This window comes from Rhagoletis zephyria, unplaced genomic scaffold, assembly GCF_001687245.7.
Source record: "Rhagoletis zephyria isolate East Lansing unplaced genomic scaffold, Rhagoletis_zephyria_1.1 Rzeph_scaffold_00204, whole genome shotgun sequence".
NCBI classification, from domain to species: Eukaryota; Metazoa; Arthropoda; class Insecta; order Diptera; family Tephritidae; genus Rhagoletis; species Rhagoletis zephyria.
The window spans coordinates 23,414-38,070 of NW_016157288.1; the positions used below are offsets into that span (position 1 = coordinate 23,414).

Below are 14,657 nucleotides of genomic sequence, written 5' to 3' on the forward strand. Positions count from 1 at the left end.
GGGCTTTTGTTAAACACATTTTGATCTCTACCAAATAATATACTTTTTCTGTAAATATTTTATGAAGTGTTCCAAAATTCGCTCCGAGCGCATTCACTGTTGATCATTTGATTTAAATAGTTTGTCAAACAATTAATACTATAGTTTGATCGGAGTTAATATATTCTTCAGTTATTAATTATATTATATTAAAACATAAGCTAATGAGAAATTATTTAGTCTTAATATGCATATTTTATATCGTGTTCGAAAATTCGTTCCGAGCGCTATCACTATTGATCTTTTGATTCAAATATTGTTTGTCAAGCATTCAGTAGTGAAGTTTAATCGGAAATTATATATTCTTAAGTAATTGATCACATTTTATTAAAATATAAACGTTCAATATGGTAGAAATTGTGAAATTATTTAGCTTTAGCATGTATAGTCGGCCAGAGACAATTGCCGAAAACTGCAACTACTCGTGAAAACTTACAATAAAAGCAATGTAGATGAAAGTAATAAATATTGTTATTAAAATTAGATCCATATATAAAACATTTCACATCATTTATTTGAAGTAAATCTGAATATATTTTTACATATAATATAATTTACATTTAACTCATAAAGTACATATTTCACTACAAATATTTTTAAGATCATTTCGAATTGCAAAAATAGCGCTAATTAGTTGTATTGAAGTATAAAACATTTTATTACGTTCATATTTACTTATAAAGCGCATAACAATACTTCTCTCGCCATTTATCCGATTATAAAATTGTTCACCACATTATTTTGCTGCACAGTACCCTGAATGCGGCAAAACAGTTGCTCGCAACCCTCAAGTCCTTTATGGGGACCAAATTAACAGCCCAACAACAAAAACCTTTTCTACTGGTATACTGTGCTAAAGACTTCTTTTTATTTACATCATTGCGATGTTCATATTCTTAGATTACATATCCTTGGTGTTGCACCCTTATTACTATTACTACTTAATTATATAATAACACTGGGTTTATTTACACTTGCTACAAACAGCAAAATTACTCTCTGAAGTGAGAGTAAAAAGCCAGTAACAAAAAGTACGTAAACAAAAAAGCATTTTCCTGTAAAAACGTCAGCCAGTGTTCGCATGACACTTCCAATAATTTTACCAGAAGAAAAAGTTCGGGAAAAATCTTGCAACTCCATTCTCTACACAACTCTCCAAAAATCGCTCTCGTTTACAGGATTTTGGAGGAATTTGGAGTACGGGATCATTTTTCCTGTAACTTCCTGCAAGTTTGTGTAAAAACCTGTAAGTTCGTGGAGTACTGGATCAGAGCTAATATGAACGGAAAACAGCAAACAATTCAGAAAATAACAAATTTCGTAGAAAAATCGGTAGTACTTTTAAAAAACAGCAAGTGCACACGACAATCTTTGTTGACGGTTTTCCTTCTAACGCACTTGCTAGTTCGTCAACTTCGCGAAAACAATGTGCCCAATTCCCATGAAGCCCAACACATAGACATACATATGTACATCAACGATTTGCTATTGTTTGTGCATGCCACTAAAGCGTTGAAAAAATGGAATTCGGCTTGACAGAGGCAGGATTCCTATAAATAAATAAAATAAAAAAACCTTTCAATATACAACGCTTTTATAAATGGACTAAAAAGTAGAAAATAATATTTCTCAGTCGCATAGAATTTGTTTTGATAACTTTTGATTTTGAAATTTTAGCAAAAGCCATTATACACAATTTGTTAAATTGGAAACGAAAAACGAGGAGCGCATGCAATACAAAGCATTAGATTTAATTGACAATAGTCAAACGGACGGAACGTAGGATACACCCATATTAGAGTGGTTCAAAAATTTTTTTTTTGGAAATTCATAAGCGCTACCCCAAGTTATTCTTATTTGTGATAAAAAAAGAGAAACGTATTTTTTTATTTTGACAAAACGGCCTCAAGCTCATAAAAAAATTGTTGAATATATTTGACAAAAAAGTTTTTTTTAGAGGTCGCGCTGGTCGGTTTTTTCTAAAAACGTTGATGTTCTTAATTTTTTATTTTCGTGACATGTTAAAAATGCAGCTAAAAATTTGGTTTTTACATGTAATTACTCTGGTATTATTGGGGAACATTCCCTTAATGACATACCTGTCTTGGACAGATATAAATAATGGGCCCAGTGCCCGTATATATGCTTTCGAAAAGAGACTATTAAGGCCGTTCCACATAGAACTTTCGCGTTGGCTTTGGCGTTGGCGTTGGTTTGACAGAACGCACGTTAAAAGTATGCTTGCTACAATGAACGCTTGGCAGCGAATCCTTGGGCCACTAAATTAACATACTAACGACAGATAAATTAATATTTCATATCAATAATTGCATTAAAAACGATATTTCTTGCCCGCACTTGATTAAAAAGGAAAAATATTTCACATAATTTTATTTATTTGCAACAGCTGACGAGCGACGCACGTGAAAAGTTGAGAGTTGGCCATCTTTTTGCTTTGTGTTGGCGTGAGCGTTGTCGAATTTTGGCTATGTGAACGGCTGCATTTGAATTCATGTATTCATAGTCAGCTGTTGAAGCGACGCCAACGCCAACGCAACGCCAAAGTTCTATGTGGACGGGCCTTTAAAAATAAAACGTTGATACTGAACGACTTACGCATTATCACTGGTTGGAACTTGTTACCAGGGGGTTGTTGAGTTGCTAATTAAGAATCTGAAGTCAGTTTTTCAAAATTCAAAATGATGGATCCAAATGGCGATCAATTATTTTTTTTTAGTTATTGGATTGGTTCGAAACCCGGCACTCGGGAGGTTTTGGGGTCGCTGATTACGAATCTGATGTCAGATTTTCAAAATTCTAAATGGCGGATCCAATATGGCGATCAAATTCTTAAAAAATTACTAAAATTAAAACGTTGATACTGAACGTTTTAAGCATTGTCAAGGGTTGAATCTCGTTACCGGTGGCTGTCTGGGGTTGCTGATTACGAATCTGATGTCAGATTTTTAAAAATCAAAATGGCGGATCCAATATGGCGATCAACTTTAAAATAAATGATTGCATTTGTTTGAGATTCGAACCACCCTTTGGAATGTTGAAAATCTGACAACAGATTCGTATCAACGTTTTAAGTTTAGTAATTTTTTAAGAATTTGATCGCCATATTGGATCCGCCATTATGAATTTAAAAAAATTTACTTCAGATTCGTAATCAGCGACCACAAAACCCCCGAGTGTCGGGTTTCGAACAAATCCAATAACTAAAAAAAAAATTCATCGCCATATTGGATCCGCCATTATGAATTTTGAAAAACTGACTTCAGGTTCCTAATTAGCAACCCCAGAAACCCCCTGGTAACAAGTTCCAACCCATGATAAGTCGTTCAGTATCAACGTTTTAATTTTAATATGCTCATTTCAAGACAGGTATGTAATTAAGGGAATGTTCCCCAATAATACCAGAGTAATCTATATATATAATACGCGAAGGCATTTTTTGTGCAGCATAAAACATCTGCACCGTTCGCTCAATTTTCAAAAATGGGGTGTCAAATTAAAGCGCTTGGCCTGTAGATGTGCAGACTGCTTTTATTTTTTCGAAAGGAGTTGCCACCTGTTAAATAATAATTAAACTCAAGTTATTTACTAATCGATGCCCTCAGATCCGCACCGTCCGTTAGATTTTCAAAAGAGAGGTACCAAATTAAAGGGGCTAGAGTGTGGATGTTCAAGAAGGTTTTACTTTTTCGAAAAAAGCTGCCACCTGTTAAGAAATTAAGCTCAAATTAATTAAAAAGTTAAATCAATTGTTACAGTATGATTATGAATCTAAATGGTTTTGAAAAGGCTTTATAACTTAACTACGAATAGGAGGGTTGCCACATGTTAAAAAAAATGTAGTTCAATTTTGAATAAGGTATCGCTATATGGGTGTCATACAAAAGAGGTTTAAGAAGGTAGTAGTTTGGAAATATTTTGAATAGGGTTGCCACCTATTTTAGAAGTCTAATGAACTATTTTATACCTAAGTTATATGAAATATTAACGATGGATGTCAAATGAAAGAGCTTCAAGAAATACTTAGTTTGACAATTTAGAACATTTTTTATGTGTTTCAAGGTTGCCCAGTTTAGAGGGCTAAACTAAAATTATTTAATAAGTTAAATGAATTACTAATCGATGGTTATCAATGGAAATGGGTTTAAAATCCTTTATTTAAGAACTATATTTAGGAGGGTTGCCACGTGTTTAAAAAATGAATTTCCACTTAATTCATCAGTTACTTGAAATATTTATAACATTTGTTTTTTTTTGTTGAAAAAATTAAGCTCAAATTATTTAATAAGTTAAATGGATTGTCAAAAGATGGGTATCAATCGAAATGGGTTTGAAAATAATTTATTCTAAACTGTATTTACGAGTTGCCATGTGCTTAAAAAATTAAATTCAACTTAATTCATGAGTTAATTGAAATATGTTTAACAATGTCAGACGAAAGATTTTAGTTTGAAATTACCTTTAAAGAGATTGCCACCTGTTTGAAAAGTCGAATTTGTTTTACTTATACGAAAGATACATAAATGAATTATCGAAATATTAGTGTCAAACGAAAGAGTTTTAAGAAAACTATAGGCTGATAATATTTTTAATTAGAGTTGCCATCTCTTTTTTTGAAGGTCATCACATCTGCAACGTTATTTAGAATTTCCAGAATGAGAAGTCAAATTAAAGAACTGGGATTCTACATAGATGTGCACAGGTTTTATTTCTTTAAGTTACAGGGAGATTTGAAACTTGATGAAATGAAAACAGACATCATGCGAGACCTCTCTTCACTGAGAAATGGTTTAGATTAATCATTAGGAATATGTATTTTTAGAGGTTTTTAAATAGGGTTTCACCTGTTTACAAAATTTAATTAAATGTTGGCGTTTTGGCGCCATGCGGGTTCACTAGTTACATGTAAAACCACATTTTTAGCTGCATTTTAACATGTCACGAAAATAAGAAAATTGAGAACGTCAGTGTTTTTGTACAAAACCGCCCAGCGCGACCTCTAAAAAAACTTTTTTTCAAAATAAAAAAATACGTGTCTCTTTTTTTATCACAAATAAAAATATTTTGATGTAGCGTTTATGAATTTCCAAAAAGAGTGTTTTTTTGAACCACTCTAACCCATATACATAAGAACGTACTTACTGATTCGAAAGTATTTTATGGAAACAGAACTGTTTGAAGGTGCGTCTGAAGGTGCGCATAGAAGTGCCCACACAATTATGTTCTGGGAGCAGAACTGTTTGAAGCGCAGCTGGCTTGGAAGCAGCGTTCCCGTTTTGGCCCAATTGAACCAAAATTGGTAGCTTCAATCTCCGCTGGTAGCTTGGTTGGTTTGATGAAGCTTTTGGTAGGCAAAAATGTTTTGAAAATACAACCAATTGAACATTTGTTCGTTTAATTTGTGTTTACACGTTCAAACCACTGCTTCCACTTTGCTCACACGTATACGATAATTTTTGTTTTTATACCTTTCATGAGCATGAAATGGTATTATAACTTTGGTCCGATGTTTGTAAGTACCAGAATAAAAAGAGATAGACCCATTAAAATGTATACTTATATGATCAGAACGTCGGGCTGAGTCGATTTAGCCATGTCCGTCTGTCCGTCCGTCCGTCTGTCCGTCTGTTTGTATGCAATCTAGTCTCTCAGTTTTCGAGATATCCGAATAAAATTTGGTAGGTGGGTGTATTTTTATAATGTATTAATCATTTGTCGGAACCGGAAGAATCGGACCACTATAACATATAGCTCCCATACAACTGATTGTTCAGATGAGATTTTTCGTTATAACTTCTCCATTTATGCAGCTAGGAACACGAAATTTTGCAGTACTTGCACCCATTATCAACAGGTTACTTACAGTGAAAATTACAAAGATCGGGTGACTATAACCTATAGCTCCCATCACGGGCGCACCCAGGAATATATTTTAGGGGGGGGTTTATATTTCTCAAGATATATCACCGGAAAATAGTGAAAATTTGCTTCAGATAATACCCTCTTTAAATTACATTTATGCAAGTTTTCTGCACAATATGTAATAAATAAATAAACGTTTTAAAATTCATAAACTGCACTTTATTTACAGATTAACAGAACTCAAACGCTTTTAACCGACTTCAAAAAAAAACGGAGGTTATCATCTCGCCGGAATACATAACTTTGGACCACGTGAACCGTTTTCAATAATCCTTTTTTTATTAGAAAGGTTCGTCCCGTAATTTGTTTTAGAGATCCGATGATTGGATCATGAAGAAATTAACGGTACCCCTAAAATTGAATATGAGAATTGAAGTCGGTTGTGTTCTTTCCTTAAAAACTACTTGCTTAATAAAAAGTTCTATAAACTCAAGATGCGCTCAACTTTCAAAAGTACCTAATAAAAAATTTTAAAAAGAGTCAGTAAAAATAAATTTTTTAAATAAAATAAATTTTTGTTAATTTTTTCGATTTCTGGTTTTCGATAGATGGTGATTTTTCACGATTGCTAAATTTTTTTAATATTTCAAATACCGAAAAAATTAACTGAACTCTCAAGAAAAACGAAAAATTCATATAAAACGACGGACGAGAAATGGAAAAGAAATTTTCTTCTACCAAAATTTCTTAAATCAGTTTGCAGCTCTCAAGAAAAAAAAATGATCGTATATTTATTCCCTCGTGAAAATTTACAGCAAAAGCAAAGCGCTTTTTCAAGCAACAGAAATTATAATAAATATTTCTTATAATTTCCTTGAGAGCTGGATTCTTAGCTTTAAGATACAGATTGTATTTGAGGTTATTTGCTTTAGGGGGAGTTTGAACCCCAAAACCCACCCCTTGTGTGCGCTAATGGCTCCCATACAACTGATTGTTCAGATATAAAATGTTTCGTTATAACTCCTCCATTTATATAGCTAGGAACATGAAATTCCGCACTGTTTTCAATAATTACCAACAGAAAACTTACAGTGAAAATTAAAAAGATGGGGTAACTATAGCCCATAGCTCCCATACAACTGATTGTTCAGATATGAGATTTTTCGTTATAACTTCTTCATTTATGTAGCTAGGACCATGAAATTTCGCGCTGTTTTCACTCATTGTCAACAGAAGACTTACAGTGAAAATAAGAAAGATCGGGTCACTATAACCTGCAGCCCCCATACAACTGATTATTCAGGTATGAGGTCTTTTATCATAACTCCTCCATTTATGCAGCTAGGAACATGAAATTTCGCACCATTTTCACTCACTATTAACAGAATACTTACAGTGAAAATAACAAGGATCGGGTGACTATAACATATATGTATCTTCAATACATGTGATTGTTCTAATACAAAGTCTACTGAGAAAATCGTCAAAATCTATGCTGTATAAGCTTTATCTCTTATACCACTGATTGTTCAGATACCAGTTTTTGCGATATATCTCCTTTAAGTAGGAAACTAAACCCAATAAATTGTGTTACCGGGTTACATACCGATCACATAGCAGTGAAAATCACTTAGATTGGTGCTAATATAAGGTATATCTTCCATATCTCTGATTGTTCAGATGCAATTTTTTATATAGGTATGTAACTCCTGTATCGATGTAAGCAGATGTATTCAAAAGCAGTAATCTGTCAAAGTAAAATTTGCAGATGTTCATGAAAGGTATGAAGCCTTCGTCATAGCCGAAGACAGCGCTTCTCTTACTTGTTTTTTCTATATTTTATTAAGCAGACAATTTTCTGCAAACAAAAACTCTATCAAAGCTATGACCGATTAGCTGTTGAAATAGAACGAGAAGTATGAAAGAAAAATTGGTTATAGGCAATTTGCAAGTGTGAGTGTATTGGTAAAAAAGGGTGAGTGTATGCAAATTGAAACAAGTTTGGAACTTTTTTTTATTGAAATGCATAAAATATCTGATTTTGTTTTTTCACACATAAAAAATGTTGATATGAATTGAATCACATTTACATTTTTTACATAAGTTTTTTATACACTATGTTAATTCTTTTATTTAAAGGCCCGGATTTCTTTTTTTTAACTTTAAAGATTGGTCTGAATTGATAACCAATTCTGTAAACAATAATAAGTGTAGTTTTAATTTTTACTGCTAATTTGTGTATCTAAAAACCCCGCAAATTCAAGGAATCTAGTTTTAATGACGAAAAAATTTTGGTAGTTTGGAAAATGATTTGGTAAGCGTTTTGGTACCTAAAAATATTTTCAAGTGGCAACACTGCTTGGAAGTGCCCCCACAATTTTGTTCCGGGAGAATAACTGTCATCATAAGCGGGAAACAGAAAATTGCGCTACTGGACTCAGTAGCCGACAGTCAGTAGCAAGTTGCCATACGTACTGTGAATTTTAGTATATGGTTGCCCATCGGCTATCAGTCGCCATACATAATAGGGCCATGTTTTTGAAGCACAGCTGGTTTGGAAGTGCCCACACAAATCGCACACCGTCTTCAAAAGGTGCACAACTCAAAATTGTCAAAGCATTCGAAAAATTATTTCTTAGCACATGATAATCATATGAGCAAGTGAGATCTTACCTTAGGTTTTTTTTTAACAAATTATAAACAAAATTTTATCAAGCTTTTGCTGAAAGGTAAATAGAAGCTCTGTTTACATTTTTAGCGCATAATTTCAAAAATGACAAATTTTGAGTTGTGCCTGTTTTGAAGACGGTGTTCAGTGGCGGATCACAAACGGTCAGCAAAAGAAGTAATTCTGACTGGGCCGCCCAACAGAAGTCCACCAGTGCTCTCACCAGCAACTAGCTCAAGTGCAAAACCAGGAAATTTGCTCAGAAAACCTTTTTTCGTTTGTGCATTAATCTTCCAAATTAACGATAAAACGTACATGTAAATGTGAAATTTGTAGCAAAACGTTTTCTAAAAAAGGAATTTTGTTGACAAACATATGTACATCAAAAGCATTGTATCGACAGCCTAAACAGCAAAAAAACAATAACTCAATGTATTTTTTGGTTACCCTATGGGTATTATGTTGTACTAAACTTACAATAACTCCATTCTCGATAATGGTGCAGAGTCACAAAAGTTTCACCTTTCACAAGTCATGATTATAATTTAGTTGTTCCCTTAAGGCATGTAAGCGCTACCCTTACCAAGGATAAATAAAATATCGTAATATCTTTCGTTATAAATTTATTCATTTAAATTTCGTCTCGTTTTTGAAAAATTTCAATAGTATAGAATTTCTCCTGAAATATCTTAGTATAGATATGTACATACATACCCAACGGGGCCAGAAGCGCTCCATTAGTTCTATTGGAGCGCTCCATATTCAGCAGTAAGCGCTCACTTCCTAATTTCATACTTCATTGTATTTTAATATTGTGTGTCATTAGAAAGAAGCGCTCCCTTGCTGCTCCCAAAGAAGCCCTTGGTGAGCGCTTCAACTAAAGCATTTAAAAAGCGATGCATGCAAATTTTAATATTTATATTATATTTTTGTTTTAATAAAAGAATGGCGTTTTTGTAAACCATTTGATGGTTTTATTAAGTGTACTTACATATAAACATGTTTTTTTTTCTTTTCTATGCGGTATACATACGTAAGTACATACATACATACATGTTTGTACATAAATTAACTTTTTTTCCAAAGGAAAATATTTTATTTTACTACTCAAAATGATATTTATTTCTGAGCATTGTTAGAAATTTAAAAATTTATTTTTTACTTTGCTTTTGTACTGCTCCGTACTTGCTCCTTTGGGGAGCAGCTAACTTTCAGTCCCGTTGTATACAAACAACTTTTAGACTTGTTTTCAATACTTGGAAGCTTGATTCTAATTTTGATTGTGCGGATATTAAACGATGATTTAGTCAACAAATTTATAAAAGGGACCGTGCACAGCTTTGCAAATCCATACGCTTTACAGTGTTTACGTGTAATTGTTATGTTTAGTAACAAGAAATTATAAACGTTACAGTTTACAAATTTTAAACAAATTTGTTAATATATTTACAACGAAAAAAAGTAGAAAAATCCTAATAATACGATGTTTAATATTTGGTCGGCATAACATTTAAAATTGGTTATATTAAGCAATTAAAATTTAATAAAAAAACGTCAATTTATTAAAGATTCTAGTAAATTCTTAGCTATAGAATCGGCAAAAAAACATTGTATGCCTTTAGAAATTTCTCTCCGAAATCGTTGCAATTTGGGTGGCGAAAATGCAATTAATAATATGGAAATAAATCATAAATTACAAAAAGTGTAAGTAAACTTTTTGTAAAATAAAAAATCCATATTTTCATCAAAAGAAGTAACATCACAATCTACATACGTAATATATTGTATATGTGTATGTAAATAGCAATACATATGCTTCGAAAATGACTGTTCGTGACTGTGGCTTTTCAATCTCAGCTAATGTTTTTATCCGAAAACTTTCTCGAAACACTCGTGGCAATATGGCTTGTCGTTTTGTTCCTTAAAAGTGCCTTTGTTGAGCTGTTTCAGACAGAAGGCGCACACAAAGTGTTCCGGATGAAACTTCTTGCACATGGCAGTAATGCAGCGACCAGTGATGGGTTTCGAACAGCCGGCACAGAGGGAGCCACGCTTAGCATGGTAGTGTGTCTCACAATAGGGCAAACCTTCGTGATCGAAGAAAGAGCCGCCTTGGAACGGCCGCCGGCAATCCTGGAAATAGCCAAAGAAATTATTTGTTAAAATGTATACTTGCATATATGTACATACGCACATCCATACATATGTACATACTTAGATATTTAGAATAGATTTATTGGCATGGGATATACAAATTTGCAACCAGCTTTGCTGAACAATTACGCGTAGTGCAGTATTTGGTTAACTTTTTAGAATTGGCAACGCTTCGAAGTTTAAGTATACCTAGGGATGCCAAAATATGAGGAAAATTGTGATCCCGGGATTTCGGGATACTTTTTAAGTAATCCCGGGATCCCGGGATTCACATTGAGTCATATCTTTTATGAACATAAGTAAAAATTTAATATCTGAAAACATTTAAACATACCATGAAATAAAACTATTTAAAATTTACGATAAACCTCACATATCGCAAGCTTAGAGTGAAAAATTGCTAACTTTACTTTTTATGAAAAATCATATTTTTATACAGGAGGCTATATAAATTAAAAAGGCATCGTTTCTAAAAGGATACAGTTCCTTGTTTTATGTTTTCTTGTTTATATTCAATTAAAGTAAAATTTGCTAAGTCCAAAAATAGCTCCGAAAATTCGATAAGGTCAAAATAGTTCGAAATCTTTTAATAAAGAGTTTTGCTTTGCTTTAAACAGGCGATATGTTGTATTCAAAGTTTTGCGAAGTACTTGAAGAAAATGGCTATAAGAAGTTTTTCCTCTCCTATACAATTTTTAAATTGGGACTTAGCAACTTTGCACTATAAGCTAGCGATATTTGTTAAATCAGACAAATTTTAAAGTAAAACATTTTTAAAATTGTATTTAAAAAACCATGTGATTGAGGAACGTATACATCACAAATAATGATGTAAATACCAGGTACTTTTGAAAGTTATGATTAATAAAAAAAAAAACATTAAACAAAAATATACATAAACGATTTCTCCAAAGTGGCGACCAACTTAAAAAAACTTATTAGATTTGTTTGAAACTCTTAACCGCCATTTTGAATTTTGAAAATCTGACATCAGATTCGTAATCAGCAACCCCAGAAACAAACTGGAAACGTGTTTTAACCCTTGACAATGTTTAAAACGTTGAGTATCAACGTTTTAATTTTAGTACTTTTTTTAAATTTGATCGCCATATTGGATCCACCATTTTGAATTAAAAAAAATGACTTCAGATTCGTAATCGGCGACCACAAAAACTCTCGAGTGCCGGGTTTCGAACAAATCCAATCCTTTTTTAAAAAATGGACCGCCATTTTGGATCCGCCATTTTGAATTTTGAAAAACTGACTTCAGATCCCTAATTAGCAACCCCAAAAACCCCCTCGTAACAAGTTCCAACCCATGACAATGCGTAAATCGTTCAGTATCAACGTTTTAATTTTACTAGTCTCTTTTCAAGAGCATATTTTCGGGCACTAGGCCCATTCTAACTGCCCAAGATAGGCATGTAATTAAGGGAATGTTTCCCAATAATACCAGAGTAATTATATGTAAAAAACAAATTTTTAGCTGCATTTTAACATGTCAAGAAAATAAAAAAATTTAGAACATCAGCGTTTTTATAAAAAACCGACCAGCGCGACCTCTAAGAAAACTTTTTTTTCAAAATAATAAACCAGTTTCTCTTTTTTATCACAAATAACAATAATTTGAGGTAGCGTTTAAGAATTTCCAAAAAAAAAAATTTGTTTAACCACTCTTTATTCTACTCTATAAAGAAATGGCGAATGGCGATTTTTTTGCCCTTTTTTTTGCAATTTACTCACAATTTTAAGAGTGTTTGAGTCATACGGATCTCAGAATCGGATTCAGCGGGTCGAAATACATGTTGGTAAATGGGCCTGGTTAAAAACACACACTCCTTTTTTGCCGGTTTTGTTATTATTTTACTTAAAATATTTGCGTAAGAGTAGCAAAGCATACAAAGCGGAGTCTTCTAATCTTGACCCGAAATTTTTACATACACAACCTACTGATGAAAAACATATTTCGGCCTCAAGACTTTTAGGCTAAACTGTCAAAAGACAAATGAAGATAATGACCCCTATCTCCTCCACTACAAAATTTCTTGAGTTGATTGATGTGAAAAATTATCTAACTTTTCCTTTTTTTACATTTGCGACGCTATGAGTAAAATCATTTAAATCGTCTTCAAAAAAGGCTCAGACTGCAATTTAAAAGTACAGTTTCAAGTTTTTTGTTAATTGCAGTCAAAACGGCATTTTACAAAGATCATACGTTAAAATCGTCGATATTTAAAATTTTTCGGCATCACGGGATTTATGCAAGCAAATCCTGGGATTTTCGGGACCTCAAAAACACCGGGATTACGGGATCTCGGGATTGACATCCCTAGTATGGACATACCAGCAGTGGCGGACCCAGGTAGGGGAAATTGGAAACAGCCCGCCAAGCTGCTGCCTCTCCAGTGCAAGAAGCGAGAGCCCGCAGTCAAATAACTGGTTTTCACAAATACGAGTAAAGATGGACCAGCAGAAAGAGAGCATCATCGAACAACTTTCCGAGTGCATGAAGAGATCCGAAGAGCGAGTGATGCAGCGTTTTGGTGAGTTGACGGCTGATCTTAAAAACTTAAAATTTGCCATCAAAGAGATCGAAGCCCGTGTAGTCAAAGCTGAAGCTGTGTGCGCTCACGTTGAGCAGCTGCGCGTTGATGCGCAAACGTTAAAGTCTCAACCTAACNCTGAAGCTGTGTGCGCTCACGTTGAGCAGCTGCGCGTGGATGTGCAAACGTCTCAACCTAATGACGGGAATGAGAGTTCTCGTATTATACGGCTAAACTCTGAAGTGCATACACTCAAAGCACAACTTGACGAGTGTCAAAATTCTCTTGTCTCGTCTGATGCTATCATAAGAGGTATCCCGCAGGCGAGTGAAGAGAATCTAAGAGATACCTTCTCCAAGCTATGTAGCGCTGTCAACATGATTGCTCCACCGGTACGTGATATTTTCCGCGTTCCCAATAATGACAACAACAACAGCAAAGCTACGGCAGCTACAGTTAAGCTAGGTTCTGCTAGCGACCGATGTCGACCCTGCAAAAAATTTGACTAATCCGGAATGACTCCGGGAGCAATCGCAAAGGAGCATGCGACTAATACCACTTTTGATCTCTTTATATGGAATGAACTGATCGCTTTTATTCGAGCATGTCCTATGAAGAGACTAATTGTTCCCCTTTATATTCGAACGGGTATAAAAAGCGACTAGTCACTTTAAAAAAAAATAAAAATTTGCGCCAGCTGAGATTCGAACCGGGGTGCTCAGTTTTGTTAGGCCAATATTCTCTCTGCGTGCCAACGCCGCACATAAAATTTCATTGACTAAGTGCGTACATATCATTAAATCGTTAATAGTACCCGTTAGAGATGAGTTGGGGACTAATTGATCTCCAATTATACCCATAAGGGATGAGTCGAGACTAATTGGCCTCCATTAGTACCCTTTTGAGACTAGTTGGGACTAATTAATGCCCAATTGTACCCGATTGAGAGTAGTCTCGGAATACTCTCTTTAGAGATTAGTCGCACAATTTTTCGCAGGGGACTTCTTAGCGCCGTAACACATTTCTGCAAGCAGAGTAAGAGATCAATTGCGCTGCGAGACATTGGACACAAAGCAGATGGGAGAATAGACATCCACGAGAGCCTCACCAAGAATAGCCGTGAAGTTCTGCAGTTCGCAATGCAGCTCAAAAGAAAACAACGACTGGCATCTGTGTTTTCTATGCGTGGATGTGTGTATGTTCGAGTTAAACCTAACCCTGCAAAAAATGGGACTAATCCGGGATGACTCCGGGAGCAATCGCAAAGGAGCATGCGACTAATACCACTTTTGATCTCTTTATATGGAATGAACTGATCGCTTTTATTCGAGCATGTCCTATGAAGAGACTAATTGTTCCCCTTTATATTCGAA

General features: G+C 34.2%; 1 protein-coding gene across 5 annotated transcripts in view; it reads right to left on the bottom strand.

Annotated features, from left to right (window-relative positions):
- Positions 1–9,754: 9,754 nt before the first annotated feature.
- Positions 9,755–14,657, bottom strand: part of Pax (paxillin) — a 338,966-nt gene continuing 334,063 nt past the window's right edge. For all 5 annotated transcript variants that reach the window (XM_017609224.1, XM_017609225.1, XM_017609226.1 and 2 more), the window contains one exon: positions 9,755–10,720. In XM_017609224.1, coding sequence (XP_017464713.1) covers positions 10,454–10,720 — 267 coding nt within the window. In that variant the 3' untranslated portion in view covers positions 9,755–10,453. The remainder of the gene's footprint in view (positions 10,721–14,657) is intronic.